The sequence below is a fragment of the Coregonus lavaretus genome (assembly GCF_964263955.1).
Source record: "Coregonus lavaretus genome assembly, chromosome: 29".
NCBI lineage: Eukaryota > Metazoa > Chordata > Actinopteri > Salmoniformes > Salmonidae > Coregonus > Coregonus lavaretus.
The window spans coordinates 31,446,227-31,459,059 of record NC_140016.1 but is presented as its reverse complement, the minus strand read 5'-3'; the positions used below and the strand labels follow the sequence as shown (position 1 = coordinate 31,459,059).

The window sequence follows — 12,833 nt, the reverse complement described above, 5'->3', positions numbered from 1 at the left end:
TGTATAAAAGACACCTGGGAGCCAGAAATCTTTCTGATTGAGAGGGGGTGAAATACTTATTTCCCTCATTAAAATGCAAATCAATTTATAACATTTTTGACATGTGTTTTTCTGGATTTTTTTGTTGTTATTCTGTCTCTCACTGTTCAAATAAACCTACCATTAAAATTATAGACTGATAATTTCTTTGTCAGTTGGCAAACTTACAAAATCAGCAGGGGATCAAATACTTTTTTCCCTCACTGTAGATGTGGGCGAGGGGTGGTTATAGCATTTGCTTCACATGACCCATCAATTTAGACAAATGTGTCAGGTAAGCGTCATCTAATAATGATAAAATATAAAATATTTTTATCTGCACACTTTCTGTTTTTGATATTGCTACTATGCAAGTACCATCACTGTACCATTTACACCTTCTGCATCCTGTGCATGTGACAAATAAACTTAGATTTTATTTGATATAGCGTGTGTTTACCACATGGCCTCACATGTGACTCCTTAACGAGATGGGTGGGGCTAAGGCTTAAGAGGTTGTGAACGATGCTGAATGGGTGTAGACAAAGAAGAGCTCTCCAGTAGGTGTACCAAAACGTTCAAGGACCATTTTCTCAAAAGTGAGGTTACAAGTTTATCAACTTTCAAAGCAGAATTACTTTCCCAATGTTCCTCAACTGCAGTCTATGATATACCATTTTCTAGCTCTGAGTCTCTACTTTTATCCAATATAAAAAACAGGCAGTCGGTCACATTGGTAAGAGTGTATGCATGCATGCATCTGTGATCTATGTGGTATTATCTATGCGTTTACTATGACGGATGTTAAGTACTGTCTAGCTTCCTTTACAATGCAATGACTGAAATGCTTTACTGAAATGGATAGTAAAGCTTTTGAACTGGGAGCTGACCTTGTCCCTGAGGCTTGGGTCGTGGAACCACTCGAGGAGCTTCTTGCCCACTACCATGGGGCTGGAGAGGAAGGTTCTGTAGGTCAGTAGGAAGTCCTCGATGTAGGTGGGGTCCACGACAGAGTGCTCCTCTACCAGGTGCATGGTCAGACGCTCCGTCGTGCCCTAAGGGAGGTGGTGTACAAGGAGAAGCGTTTTAATGTTTGTTTTGAGTCTCATGTGTATCATGTCACTGTGAAGACACCAAAAGGCAACTTTCCACATTTTGTGGACAATACTTTTTTTCTGTTCTATTCCATTTACAAAGATATAATAGAGATTAGAATAGAATCCTTTAGGTAACACTAAAAGTTGTATACATAGCATTTATTCAAGAATGAATGAACTCACCTTGATCACGATGTGTCCCTTCCGTGTGCCAGTGCGGTCCAGCTCGCGGTGCTCCTTGACCATGACGATCTCGCCCTCCTCCTCCACCTTCTGCATGTTCTTCTCCACCTGGTTGAGGATGCAGCAGTAGTCCTGCTGCGCTATGCACACAAACTGGAGCAGAGCAGAGAGAGAGGAGAAGTAGTTAGCTTGGGGACACAATCTTTTTTAGACCAGCATGGCTGAGATCAATTTTGAGCAAATCTATTTTATGATACCATTGACATAAATACAATCTCTTAGAGAATTAACCCCAGTGTCTTAATTTGAATTATTGGCAAATTATAACTAGATACTTAATTCAAGCTTGATTTAAAATGCAACTGACTAATTGCACAAGTAAATAACAGGGTCCAGTAAATCATACAGATCAATATATCTGATGGAAATAAGGCCCCTATGATGGGCCATCGACCAATCGTCCATCATATGAGCCAGTCGCAGTGCTGGGCCTTACCTGACAGTCGTCCACCTTGGTCTTCATTACTCCCTTCATGTACTCCTTCTCCATGGTGGGGGAGACCCCGAAGCTGTTCCCCATACACAGGATCTCAGGCCTGCCCTCAGGGTACGTCACCTCCACTGAACCGTTCAGGATCACTGACCACGAGTCCAGCTAAGGGGGTCAGAAGTACTCAGTGATCATTCAGTGGACATCAATGGTTTTAATATCAGGCTAGGATCAATGTTAAAGGAAATGATCACCACAATGATCCTTTAAACACATTGTTTAATCACAATTAGCGATTAGTTAGCCATTAGCCATGTCTGATTTAGGATTGGATCGATGTTTAATGCTATATTTTGGCAGGGAATCAAATTGAACTAAGATGATGAGCATCACATTCTTTGACAGGTGATATCTTTAATCACTGGTCACAAATGTTTCAATAGCATAATAAACTCCAGTTTTAACGCTACAATAATAACTAAGCTTTTACCCTTTTATTATGGAAGTAAAAGCAAATCATATTTTATAGCAAGAGATCGATTTCTCCCTCTATTTCTTCCCTATAGCATCATCAACAATACATATAAATCTGACAATGCACTAAGGCATTATAGTGGACATGTTACTAACACAAATCAGCTCAATGGGATGTTATTTCACATTGACTGGACTGCCATAGAAGTGAACTGCCCTTAAGGGTATGGCTCTTCACTCTATTGTTTGGGTGCATCGCAGTGGAAAAATGGCTTAATTCAAAGCCAGGGCCTGTCCAGGCTGTAGAGAAAGTAGATAAGTGATCTCTCTTCTGGTCCCCTTAGGGAATCTTATGATCCCGAGATTCTTGGAGATGGCAGTCATTCATGTTTAATAGGGAAAAAAACATCAGAAACCTTCATTGGTAATGGCAAGGGCAAAGTGCATGCCCAGGCCATAGATGTGCAAACCCAGACACATTCAAGGCACACACAATACAGACATAAGAGAGACACTTAAGACACACGCATCCCCCTCCCCACACACACCTCTTCCCCGTCATTGAGGACGATGGTGCCGGCGCGCTCAACCACAGCAAACACCATGACGGCACACAGCTCCCTCCTCACCGACATGGTCATGTTGGCGAACGCTGGCAGCTGATGCATGAACTCCAGTAATTGCTCTGTGGAAAGGTTGAAGAGGGGGAGGAGAGGAGGTTAGGAAGGTTGACACAGAGGAGAGAGAGAGAGAGGACGAGCATAGGTGGACTTGGCAGTCCTTCAACTTCTCTGCGGCTTTGGACAAGGGCACAGCTAGCGCGAGAGAAAGTGAATTAAATTCAACCCCACAATAGTGATGAGTACCCAACAAAGGGATTATTATCTTAAGTACACTAAGGCAAACTATCAATTTCATTTTCATAGAGATAAAAAAAAAAAAAACTGTGCATGAGCATAAAAGTAAAAGCAGACACTGCGTTTCGCAACCTTTTGAGTGTAAACATTTTGTGATCGACGTTCAAAAGAAAATTCACTTCCACAGTGTGTCAACCTTAATTCACATTTGGGGCTTTCAGCTCAGCTGTATAGGACATTGCCTATCCTGATTCCTGCGCCATGCATTTTTTTGGCTCCTTGAAATAGTTCGCTGTGGCGTTTTGGGGTGATTTTGGACTAAACCGGGAACCAGGAAAGGACTCCCCTTGCTAGGCACCTAAAGCAAGTCTAGGGTGCTGTGCTTGGCATGGCAAACAGTGTCATGTGTGAAGCCTTCGGAAGCACTGAAACTTTAATGTGTCGGGAGAGGAGAGGATGTGCGGCGTTGACCTAAAAAAGCCTGCCGGCACAGAGAGCAGGGAGGGGCGGCGGGGAGGTTGGGGGTTCGTCGAGGGGAGGAGAAGGGGTGGTGGGTGTATTTTCTCTTTTTGTCTCACTCTCTCTTTCTGTATTTGTATCCACTATATCATCCACACACCACATCTATAGCTAAGCTTAAAATGTGAGTAACTGTGAACTAGTCTCTTTTCTTTGGATCACTATCACTGTATTGCTGCTAACAGGCCTATGATATCACAGGCTTTGTGTGGCACAGACAGAATATCACTCCGGGCTAAAATAAATTCACCTAATGAAAGCAGTGAAGCACAAAGGCCTGCAGATTGGCACATAATTCACGGTAGCTAGCTAATACAGAGGGGCGGGGCAGAGCAAAACTAAGGGCGTGGCACTGGGAGAGGGGGCGTGGCTGTAGATTATTTGACTAAAATCATGAATGCTTGATTAAACTGATGAGCCTACAATGGGAACTCTGGGTAGGATTAACCCTTTGTGAACTAAGCCTATTTGCTCCCATTGCTTTTTCAAATGTCTTGCCAAAAAATAGCAAACACTTACAAGGTATTTTAGCAGTAGTACTGTAATTAAACAATGGAATAGGCATATTAACAGTTGTTTCTAGATTTAGCGTAAGGGTTCAATTGTAGTGTGGAATAGTCGTTGGGTGCCCCTTTCTGTGCCAAAATCATCTATTAAAACAATTAGGAGCCAATTTCTGAGGCAGGAAGCAACATAGCAAAGCAGGGAAGGGAGGGGGGGCACCCTGCCAAGTGCCTACATAACGGTAGGGAAACACTGGCACACTACCAGGTAAATACATTTTGGTTCCCAGAACGTTGTGAGAAAGTTACTTTTCAAACAATCAAAGGGGAACCTTTAGGGAATGTTAGAGGAACATTCTGTGTGCTAGCACGGACTCACCTATGTCGTCATCGGTGCGGTCCATGGGGTCCTTCTCCAGGCAGTCCCGCACAATGTCGCGGCTCATGAGGGGGTCCGACGCTCGCTCAATGTCCTCCTCGTCATCGTCCTCCTCTGAGTCGACGTTGGTCTCGGGCAGCCCGCTAAGGTCCATGTCGCCCGGTTCGTTCTCCGTGGCCTGAGGGTCAAAGTAGAGGAAGGATGTCGGTCAGTCATCCTGGATCAAGTCATCCAGGAACAACAATAACACAACAGTATTCTCCATCGTAACAACAACCATCAATCTTAACCAGTGAGTTTTAGTAACATGAGTGCAGGAAAATGGTCAATGGTCTGCACTAAGCTGCAAACTGGTGGGCTGAGATTAGAGGTTGGTAAATATTGTGCAATAACTACACATAATGGCTGGCAAAAAAAACTAACAATGGTGATAAGCAGAACCTGCATCGATGCAATGCATCAAAAGTGACAATGTCAGTTGTAACAGAGTACAACCAAGGAAAGAAACTACCAGTGCCAATAGTATTCTCAACACCTAGCCTGTTCAGTAAGACTGATAGGTCTTGGTGTATGTGAGAGACACTGCATATCAAGCATCCTGCCATGCATAAAACACCCAGCTAATTTTCTCACAACTCTTTCTCTCGCTCTCCCTCTCCAGCTCCCCTTTAGAGCCTGACAACCTCTTTGAAAGAGTGAGAGAAAATATGGAGGAAAGAGAGAAAAACTAGGAGTGAAATAAATGCAATTGACAATGTCACAGTGATATTAATAGAACGTTTGGCGCTGCGCATCCATCAAGGCTTCTCAAACACTATAAATATCGTTGAGAGGCCATATTGCATGTTTTGCGCTCTCAACACGAGCTCCGCCTTGAGAACGAAAACCAGGCATGAAACACAGGGAGATGAAAACTAAAAACAATCCTGGCCCAGATGTGTCGAGTGCTAACCAACTCTTCTTACCTGAATGCAGTCCCTAAATTCCTGCCTTTTCAAAGAGAGAGCTAAAAACAATCTTGCCTTCATATACTGCCTGCAGAAGCCTAGTCCGAGACGCATCTTTACCGCCCGGGTTGCCAGTCGTGTTTAAATTTTTCAGAGCTTCAAAGAGTCCCCGTCTTTCACAGAACGTAGTCCTGTCATTTCTCCTTAACCACCAGGTGGAAACGTCTCATTAATGATTCAGGGTGCCGTCTGAGTAGCCACTCAGGCGTCATGAGGTCAGCGAGGTGGGCGGGCCAGAGGGGCCTGATGGGGCGAGAGCGCAAAGGGGGCGGGGTTATTCCCTTGGGGAAGGGGTTGGTAAAGTGTGGACATTTGGAGGAGTGAAACAGCGGAAAATCTGAAGATCGAGGTATGTCGGTTTTCCATGCGACAGGGAATAACCGAGTTGCTGAGATGGAGAATCTTAGAAAACTGTCTTGAAAATATCTGGAAATCTCAGCAGCAGTAAAAACAGCTATCTGTCTTCAGCTTCACCTTGATGTGAATGTCTACTGATGCCGAAACCCAGTAGAAAACAACTACATTCCACAAAAATAAAACATTGTTGGCATGCTTCAAACCTCAGGAGGACACTGTCCTAAAATAGCAGATATATGTCCTCACAGTAGCTTTCATTGATTAAATATTGTTGTATGTCAATTCCATATTAGCCACCCACCTCAGGCTTGTAATATACTAAATGCTTGTTAGTGGTGTGCTGATCATAATTTAGAAGTGTGTGCCTGAGGGAGATTGCAACACCTTCGGATTTGATTCGGACAACATTTCCAATGAGTTACACAATGTTACCAACACACTGGGAATTCTGAACCGTTAAAATCTAATCAAAAATGTAAAATGTTATCTCGAATATACAGAGAAACTCAGAACCCCTCTGTGTATGTGTGTACGCATGTGTATGATGTATGATCCATAAATGTGTGGTGAGCGAAAAAGGGGGGGTAGTTAATATTTCAAAAGGGCTATTCTTGGATCAATGCTTTCAAGTGTCCTTCTGAAGAACCAATTTCATGATTTATTCAGACGCAAAACAGTCGGCCATGTTTGCAAGGCAGTGACAGTGAGGATGCAGCTCCATTCTTCTGGCCCGGGAGAAAGACAATGGGGCACTCCAGCGGACACGGCTCGTGGATGAAAGGAAAGAGTAGCATCGCCAAGCGCTTTACCCTGGTAGACATCTGTCAAGAACACTCAGAAATGTGAATAGTTGTCTAATCATAGACATACAGTCTTATTAATAGACAATATTGTCTAATTATTGTTCTTTGATCATGTAAAATCTCTTTGAATTGGTCTTATCACCATCATCGAGATTGAAGCAACAAACACAGTCACTGGTCTGCAGCTGCGGGACAAATCTAATTCGAGTCTCATGATTTTGTTACACACTGACTAAATAGGCCTGTGTTTTTATGCTGGATCAACCCTCCTTCACTCTATGCTCCAGCCCTGATGATGTGGACAGCTATTAACCCAAACATGCTTGTCCAGGAAGGAACTACTACCGTGTCATCCATTTTCTCTAAGCTTTGAAGACGGTAAATCTAACATTCTCAGACTAAGTGATGGTGGGTCTGGGTCACCTCCATTAGTGAGCGAGTAAGACTGAATAGAAATGGGGAGGGATAGAGAGAAAAAGATAGTGATGAGAAGCTATGGACAGATAGATCATAAAGAGAGAGGCGGACTGACGAAGGAGAACAGTAGACTTTAATGGGGCCGCTACAGCAGACCTGTTAATGACGACCTACCAGATGGCCCTAAGACTGGATGAGGGCCTGGGCATAACCTGCCCCCAACCCGCCACACGCAGTATGTACTGTACACAGATTGTGCACGTGCACACACAGAAATGGCAACAGACTGACACCGACTAATGCTCACACGCACAGCGCACTCACACAGATGCACACACACAGCAGGTGATGACGTCGGGAGCCAATGGGGTGCCTGTGTGTGGTAAGAGGATTAGGTGCGATTGGCTTTGGGGCCTGACTACAGTCACGAGATGGTGGAGTGTGGGGGGGGTGGGGGGGCTGTTCTGTTCTATGGGCATTTAGAGGGCGTTGGGGGGGACATTGCTGGGACATTTGAGGGAGGCCTGTTTACCTGGTAGGTTGCTACTTTCAGAGTGGGGGGGTTGGAAGGGGGACTGCTCTACAGGCATTTAGAGGATGTTGTAGGGACGTTACGAGGACGTTACGAGGGGGGGGGGGGGCCTGTGCTTACCTGGTATATGTCTGACAGGCTGCTGCTTCCAGAGTCGCTGGTGATACTACATCCTGAGTGGCTGGAGGACACGTGGGTCACCTGTGGGTGCAAGCCGTCGGCCAGGTGGAGTCGGCTGAAGTCTGCAGGGAGCTGCACACACACAGACAGATGGTCAGTTTCACCAGTCACAACCCACTCACACCACCGACACACGGCTGTCCGGCGTTTAAAAGGCACTTGGCTCCATGGTGGGTGCAGCACTTGTTTAGCCATTACCAAAACATTGCAATCAAATTAGAGTACCGTCTGTATTAGATGTTAGTGTGGCCAGGGAACGAGTGGAGTTGGTAGGGGAACGTGTGGGAGCACAGAGTTCCCAAAGCGAAAATGTAGAAATTATTTGAGATGTTGAAATTATTTTGCCGCTGAATGCCCTGTGAATTGCCAGTGGGCGAGTTCTGAGTTCCCAGAGTGATTTTTGATTCTAGATGGAAATGATTCATCATCTTCAGCTCATTTAAATTAATTTAACCCATCTCCTTCTCCTGTGATTACACAGCAGTCTTAATAGAACATGCATGAAAAGAATACTAATGAAGCCTGTGAGTTAATGCTAAACTTCTTCCAAATAATTCATAATCAAATGAATTAATTAATAACATTTCCCACTTTTATGGTATCCGTGGGGAACATTTATGGAGTTTAACAACATGTATTTATCTAACATTAAAATAATAATATATTTTAAAATGTCTTGACATTTTAAGCCCCCCTGCAATAGTGCCATTTACTCAATGCTTTTAAGTGCACATAAAACCAAGATCTATTGTCAATTATCTCCAGAGTGGCGCAGTGGTCTAAGGCACTACATTGCAGTGCTAGCTGTGCCACTAGAGATCCTGGTTCAAATCCAGGCTCTGTCATAGCCGGCCGCGACCGGGAGACCCATGGGGCGGCGCACAATTGTAGCTCAGTTGGTAGAGCATGGCGTTTGCAACGCCAGGGTTGTGGGTTCGATTCCCACGGGGGGGCCAGTATGAAGAAAAAAACCCCATATATATATAAAACATAAAATACAAAATAAATAATAATGTATGCACTCACTAACTGTAAGTCGCTCTGGATAAGAGCGTCTGCTAAATGACTAAAATGCAAATTCTATTTGAAAGTGCAGCGTTTGGTAGGCAAACTTTGCCGTTCTGTTTCGTGTCCATATTTGCTGAGCTCATCTTGTGTGTATAGAAAGTAGCCATAGGCCAAGCAGTGAGGGTAGTTGGGTACTGGGTCTTGCGTGCTGGTGTGACCGACTGGGATTCAAATCTGGGTCTCCAGCATGTCACAAGATTGTGTTAGCCTGTTGAGCTAAAGCCTTGACAAGACATCAGTACCAATGGCAACAAGCATGTATAACTACCTGACTCCCAGAAACATTTTGTGGTGTTAGTCACACATAGACTCATCATGAGGCAGTGAATGTAACATTGAGGCTTCAAGTAGCCCATCATTATGTGTGTTTAATATGGAAGAGTGCCTACTAGATCCAGTTAAAATGAATATGACCCAATTTCCAAGCTATATGGAGATGACTGAGAGACGCACCGCCACCAGAATTCCCAGGGCAGAATTAGCATTAAAGCTAATGCAAGAAAATGGTGCAAAATGGTGCAAAATCTCAAAAGGGCTAGCTAGAATAACAAAACAACAACAACTGCTATTAGCATTCTGGAGCATGAATCCACAAGCATATCTATCCGAACAGAAACAAGCCTATGTAAGGAGTAGAAAAATCATTAAATGTATCAAAAGGAGATTATAGGCCACAGTACTCCAAGAAGCATAGTTAAATAAGAATATTTGAGTTTTAATGTTTTATTTATCTATTTATTACCATGCTCAAAGCTTTAAGGGAGGCAGTTGCTCCTTAAACCCAACCCCTGGCAGCGACAGTGCATGAATATTTAAATCTTCACACCTAAAAGCACAGTGCATGTGATTAAACTGCTTCAATCAGGGCGTCACTGCTGGAAAGAAAATGTGAAAAGAAGAACATTGGCAGTGCTTCAGCTAAGAAATTTGAATACAAACTAGAACAGGAAAATAGTACTGCTCCAGATATTAGGCCTATACACCGAACCATGCTATTCACAACCACCAAATACATTCACGCACGTAAAACAGTCATGAAACTGCACAACAGTCATGAAACTGCACAAAAGATCTGCCCCAGATGCATGCTTGAACTTAAATAACCACTTTGTCGCTGATGAATTATGGAGAAACACTTTCAATAAGAGTAATTCTGGAGGTCTCAAATGGTTGACAAATGTAATACATTGGATGTATAATACATTTCGAGGTTAATTTGCAACTAAATCGGTTTGACTCATCTCCCCCGATATGTATGCATAGTCAATCTCAGTCTCCATGTGTAGGGATAGAGCGTGAGGCTGAGGAGGAGAGGTATTAACATTGGTTTGAATTACTTAATCAACAGCTTTTAAAGGTGGGAAAAGTGATGACTGTTCTGCTCCTGGAATTAACACTTCCAAATTCTCCATATTCCATGGAGAATATGTTTTTGGTTAAGAAATCACTCAATATTCAACACTTACATTAGGCTATATAAATTTTTTGACAGGAACCACCACAGAATTGTAGTAGATACTAAACTATGTCAAGGAATTTAAAAAGTGTTGGTGTAGAACTGCAATGAATTGTAAGTCACACTTTTAAATATGAATCAACTTGGGGCAACTAATCATGCTGTGAGTGAATGTGTGTATGCATTTGTTTGTGTGTGTGTGTGTGTGTGTGTGTGTGTGTGTGTGTGTGTGTGTACCACAGAGTAAAAAGCTAGCCCACACCCAATACATTCACACCCCAATACGATTGTGAATGTGATGTCATTACAGTGTATCAAAGACGACCATCACATTTCATTAACCGGATCGGTGCACAGAACCAAATGGTTCACCAAGGGGGCTAGAGCCAGGGCCCCTCAGCCTGGTAGAGCCACTCTCCCCATCTTCTCATCTGAACCCCCTCCAGCAAAGTGGAGAAAGATTATTAGTGGACCCTGAATTGTGTTACAACAATGAAGATCTTAAACAATTGCAGTCTGCATTGAACAAACTGAATGACATTCCTTGGCACTATATATTAAGTGGAAATGTTACCGTCTTGTATGACTGGACACTGAATTGTGTTCCAATGGTACACACTGACTACAATTGCAGTCTGTATTAAAGTATGCATTGAACAGCAGTGACAGTCAATGGCACTATAGAACAAGGGGCAATGCTATTGTATCATTTCATTTCAAAAAAACATTGCGCGCAAAAATCAATGCTACCTATAGACTAGCGCACAATGTTATTGTCCTATTTGCTAAGAATTCTGGGTGAAAAGAAATCAAGGCTGCCTATAGACTAGCTTGAGAGAGCCTGCATTTTGAATGTTTGGTGGAGCAGATTGCTGATTCCATCATGATGTAGAAGTGCATGGCACGGTGGACAAACAGAAAACAACCCTGAACATGTAGCAACGGGAGGTTTATCAATAACCACATGTGCGACCAGAGGTTGGTAGTAGTACACACGGCCGATAGCCACATGTCAATAGCAATATCCAGGCTGTATCCCCCCACCCACCCTAAACCAACTGGCTAGACCCCGCCCTCCAGTTCATTGGCATGGCCAGTTCTGAGAAAATGGCTGCTAACAACAACATCAACAAGGCTCGCTAAGCTATTCTAATCAGCGCTGCTGCTAGGATGCTAATCGCTATACATTTTTGACGTGTCATTACAGCGACCCCTTCTCAAACTCTCTAAGGATGTGCGCAATCATTAACATGCAATATCTCGAGGTCAAAAATAAATAAATCCAAACGCACAATTTGCCTAATCCATATTTAGGCCTTGTGTGACACTCCCTTCTGTTCTAGATATTCTCAGGACAAATCAAAATAATGAAATCAGCTCTTTCCAATCCGTAGCCAAAAATATTTACAATCAGCTGGTCATGACGGGATTAGAACAGTAGCATCCTCTAATGCTCGAGCCACAACACTGCATTCCCAATTGTGCCTTTCATGGTGAGCAGATGTGGCGCTACTAAAATTACACTGTAGACCTAATGACCTAGATTGCCGCACTGGCGGCTGCCCCGTGGATGTGGATGGAAGGGCTGACTAGGTATCAACCCCTTTATGGGGATTTCGGTATACAGCAGAGGGTGAACCGTGAAACTAGGTCTGTGACTGTCTGACTTGGATGACCTAGCTTGGAGGCTATTCCTTCTACCTGGAGAATAAATAAAGAGGCTTAACTAAGGTAGATGGGAAATTGAGTTTTGGAGAGGTGTGAAAATGCTGATGTTGGAAGACCAAATACGGCAGGCGCTATTCCCAGAGTTCTCCCTAGTCCCAGACCTTGGTGGTGGGGGCTTCTCGCTTTCCTGAGCCGGGTGGATCAAGAGATTAAAGGCGTTTGGGCTGGGTGTCCGATTAAACAGACTTGATATTCTCTCTGACAAGGCTTACCCACTCTGCCCTGTGAACACAGCCAGAGCACATATTCACACACACAACATGGCTGGCATGGCACAGAGATGGGAGAGAGAACATGAGATAAAAGTCTTACCAACCAACACATAAGACATCCATTAGAATATAACTTTGCCGCTGACAATCACCAAATACTCATATTGTAATCTAATATCGTTAAAAAAATGGTGCATTGTCCAGAGACTTTAAATGGACAGTAATTATATCTTAGAAGGGTGCGAAAGAGACAGAGACAGCGAGAGAAAGAGGGAGAGAGAAGGGTCAACAATGATGCACTACCTCATAACAGCCATGCTACTATGACAACTACCTACTCTCACTAAATAGCCATGCAATTTCCCCGTATTAGTCACAGGCATGACGACACTACTCCAGAAATATGATACTCTTCTTTGATTGCTGTCTCCCACTGTATTCACTTATAAATATTTGCATACTTCTTGCTTGTTGAGGTGGAAGAGCAAGAGATAGAAAGTAGGCTAAATCTGTGTGCTATATAGATGTAACTTACCCTCCACAATCTGTATAC

The 12,833-nt window shown here is 43.5% G+C and overlaps 1 protein-coding gene across 1 annotated transcript in view; it reads right to left on the bottom strand.

Moving 5' to 3' along the window:
• Window positions 1-12,833, bottom strand: part of LOC311104782 (rap guanine nucleotide exchange factor 2-like) — a 139,872-nt gene that overhangs the window by 25,921 nt on the left and 101,118 nt on the right. The window contains exons 7-12 of the mRNA XM_084146696.1: window positions 7,757-7,888; window positions 4,521-4,698; window positions 2,811-2,947; window positions 1,795-1,953; window positions 1,299-1,451; window positions 909-1,073 (exon numbers count right to left, since the gene is read on the bottom strand). Of these exons, the coding sequence (XP_084002822.1) occupies window positions 909-1,073; window positions 1,299-1,451; window positions 1,795-1,953; window positions 2,811-2,947; window positions 4,521-4,698; window positions 7,757-7,888 (924 nt within the window). The remainder of the gene's footprint in view (window positions 1-908; window positions 1,074-1,298; window positions 1,452-1,794; window positions 1,954-2,810; window positions 2,948-4,520; window positions 4,699-7,756; window positions 7,889-12,833) is intronic.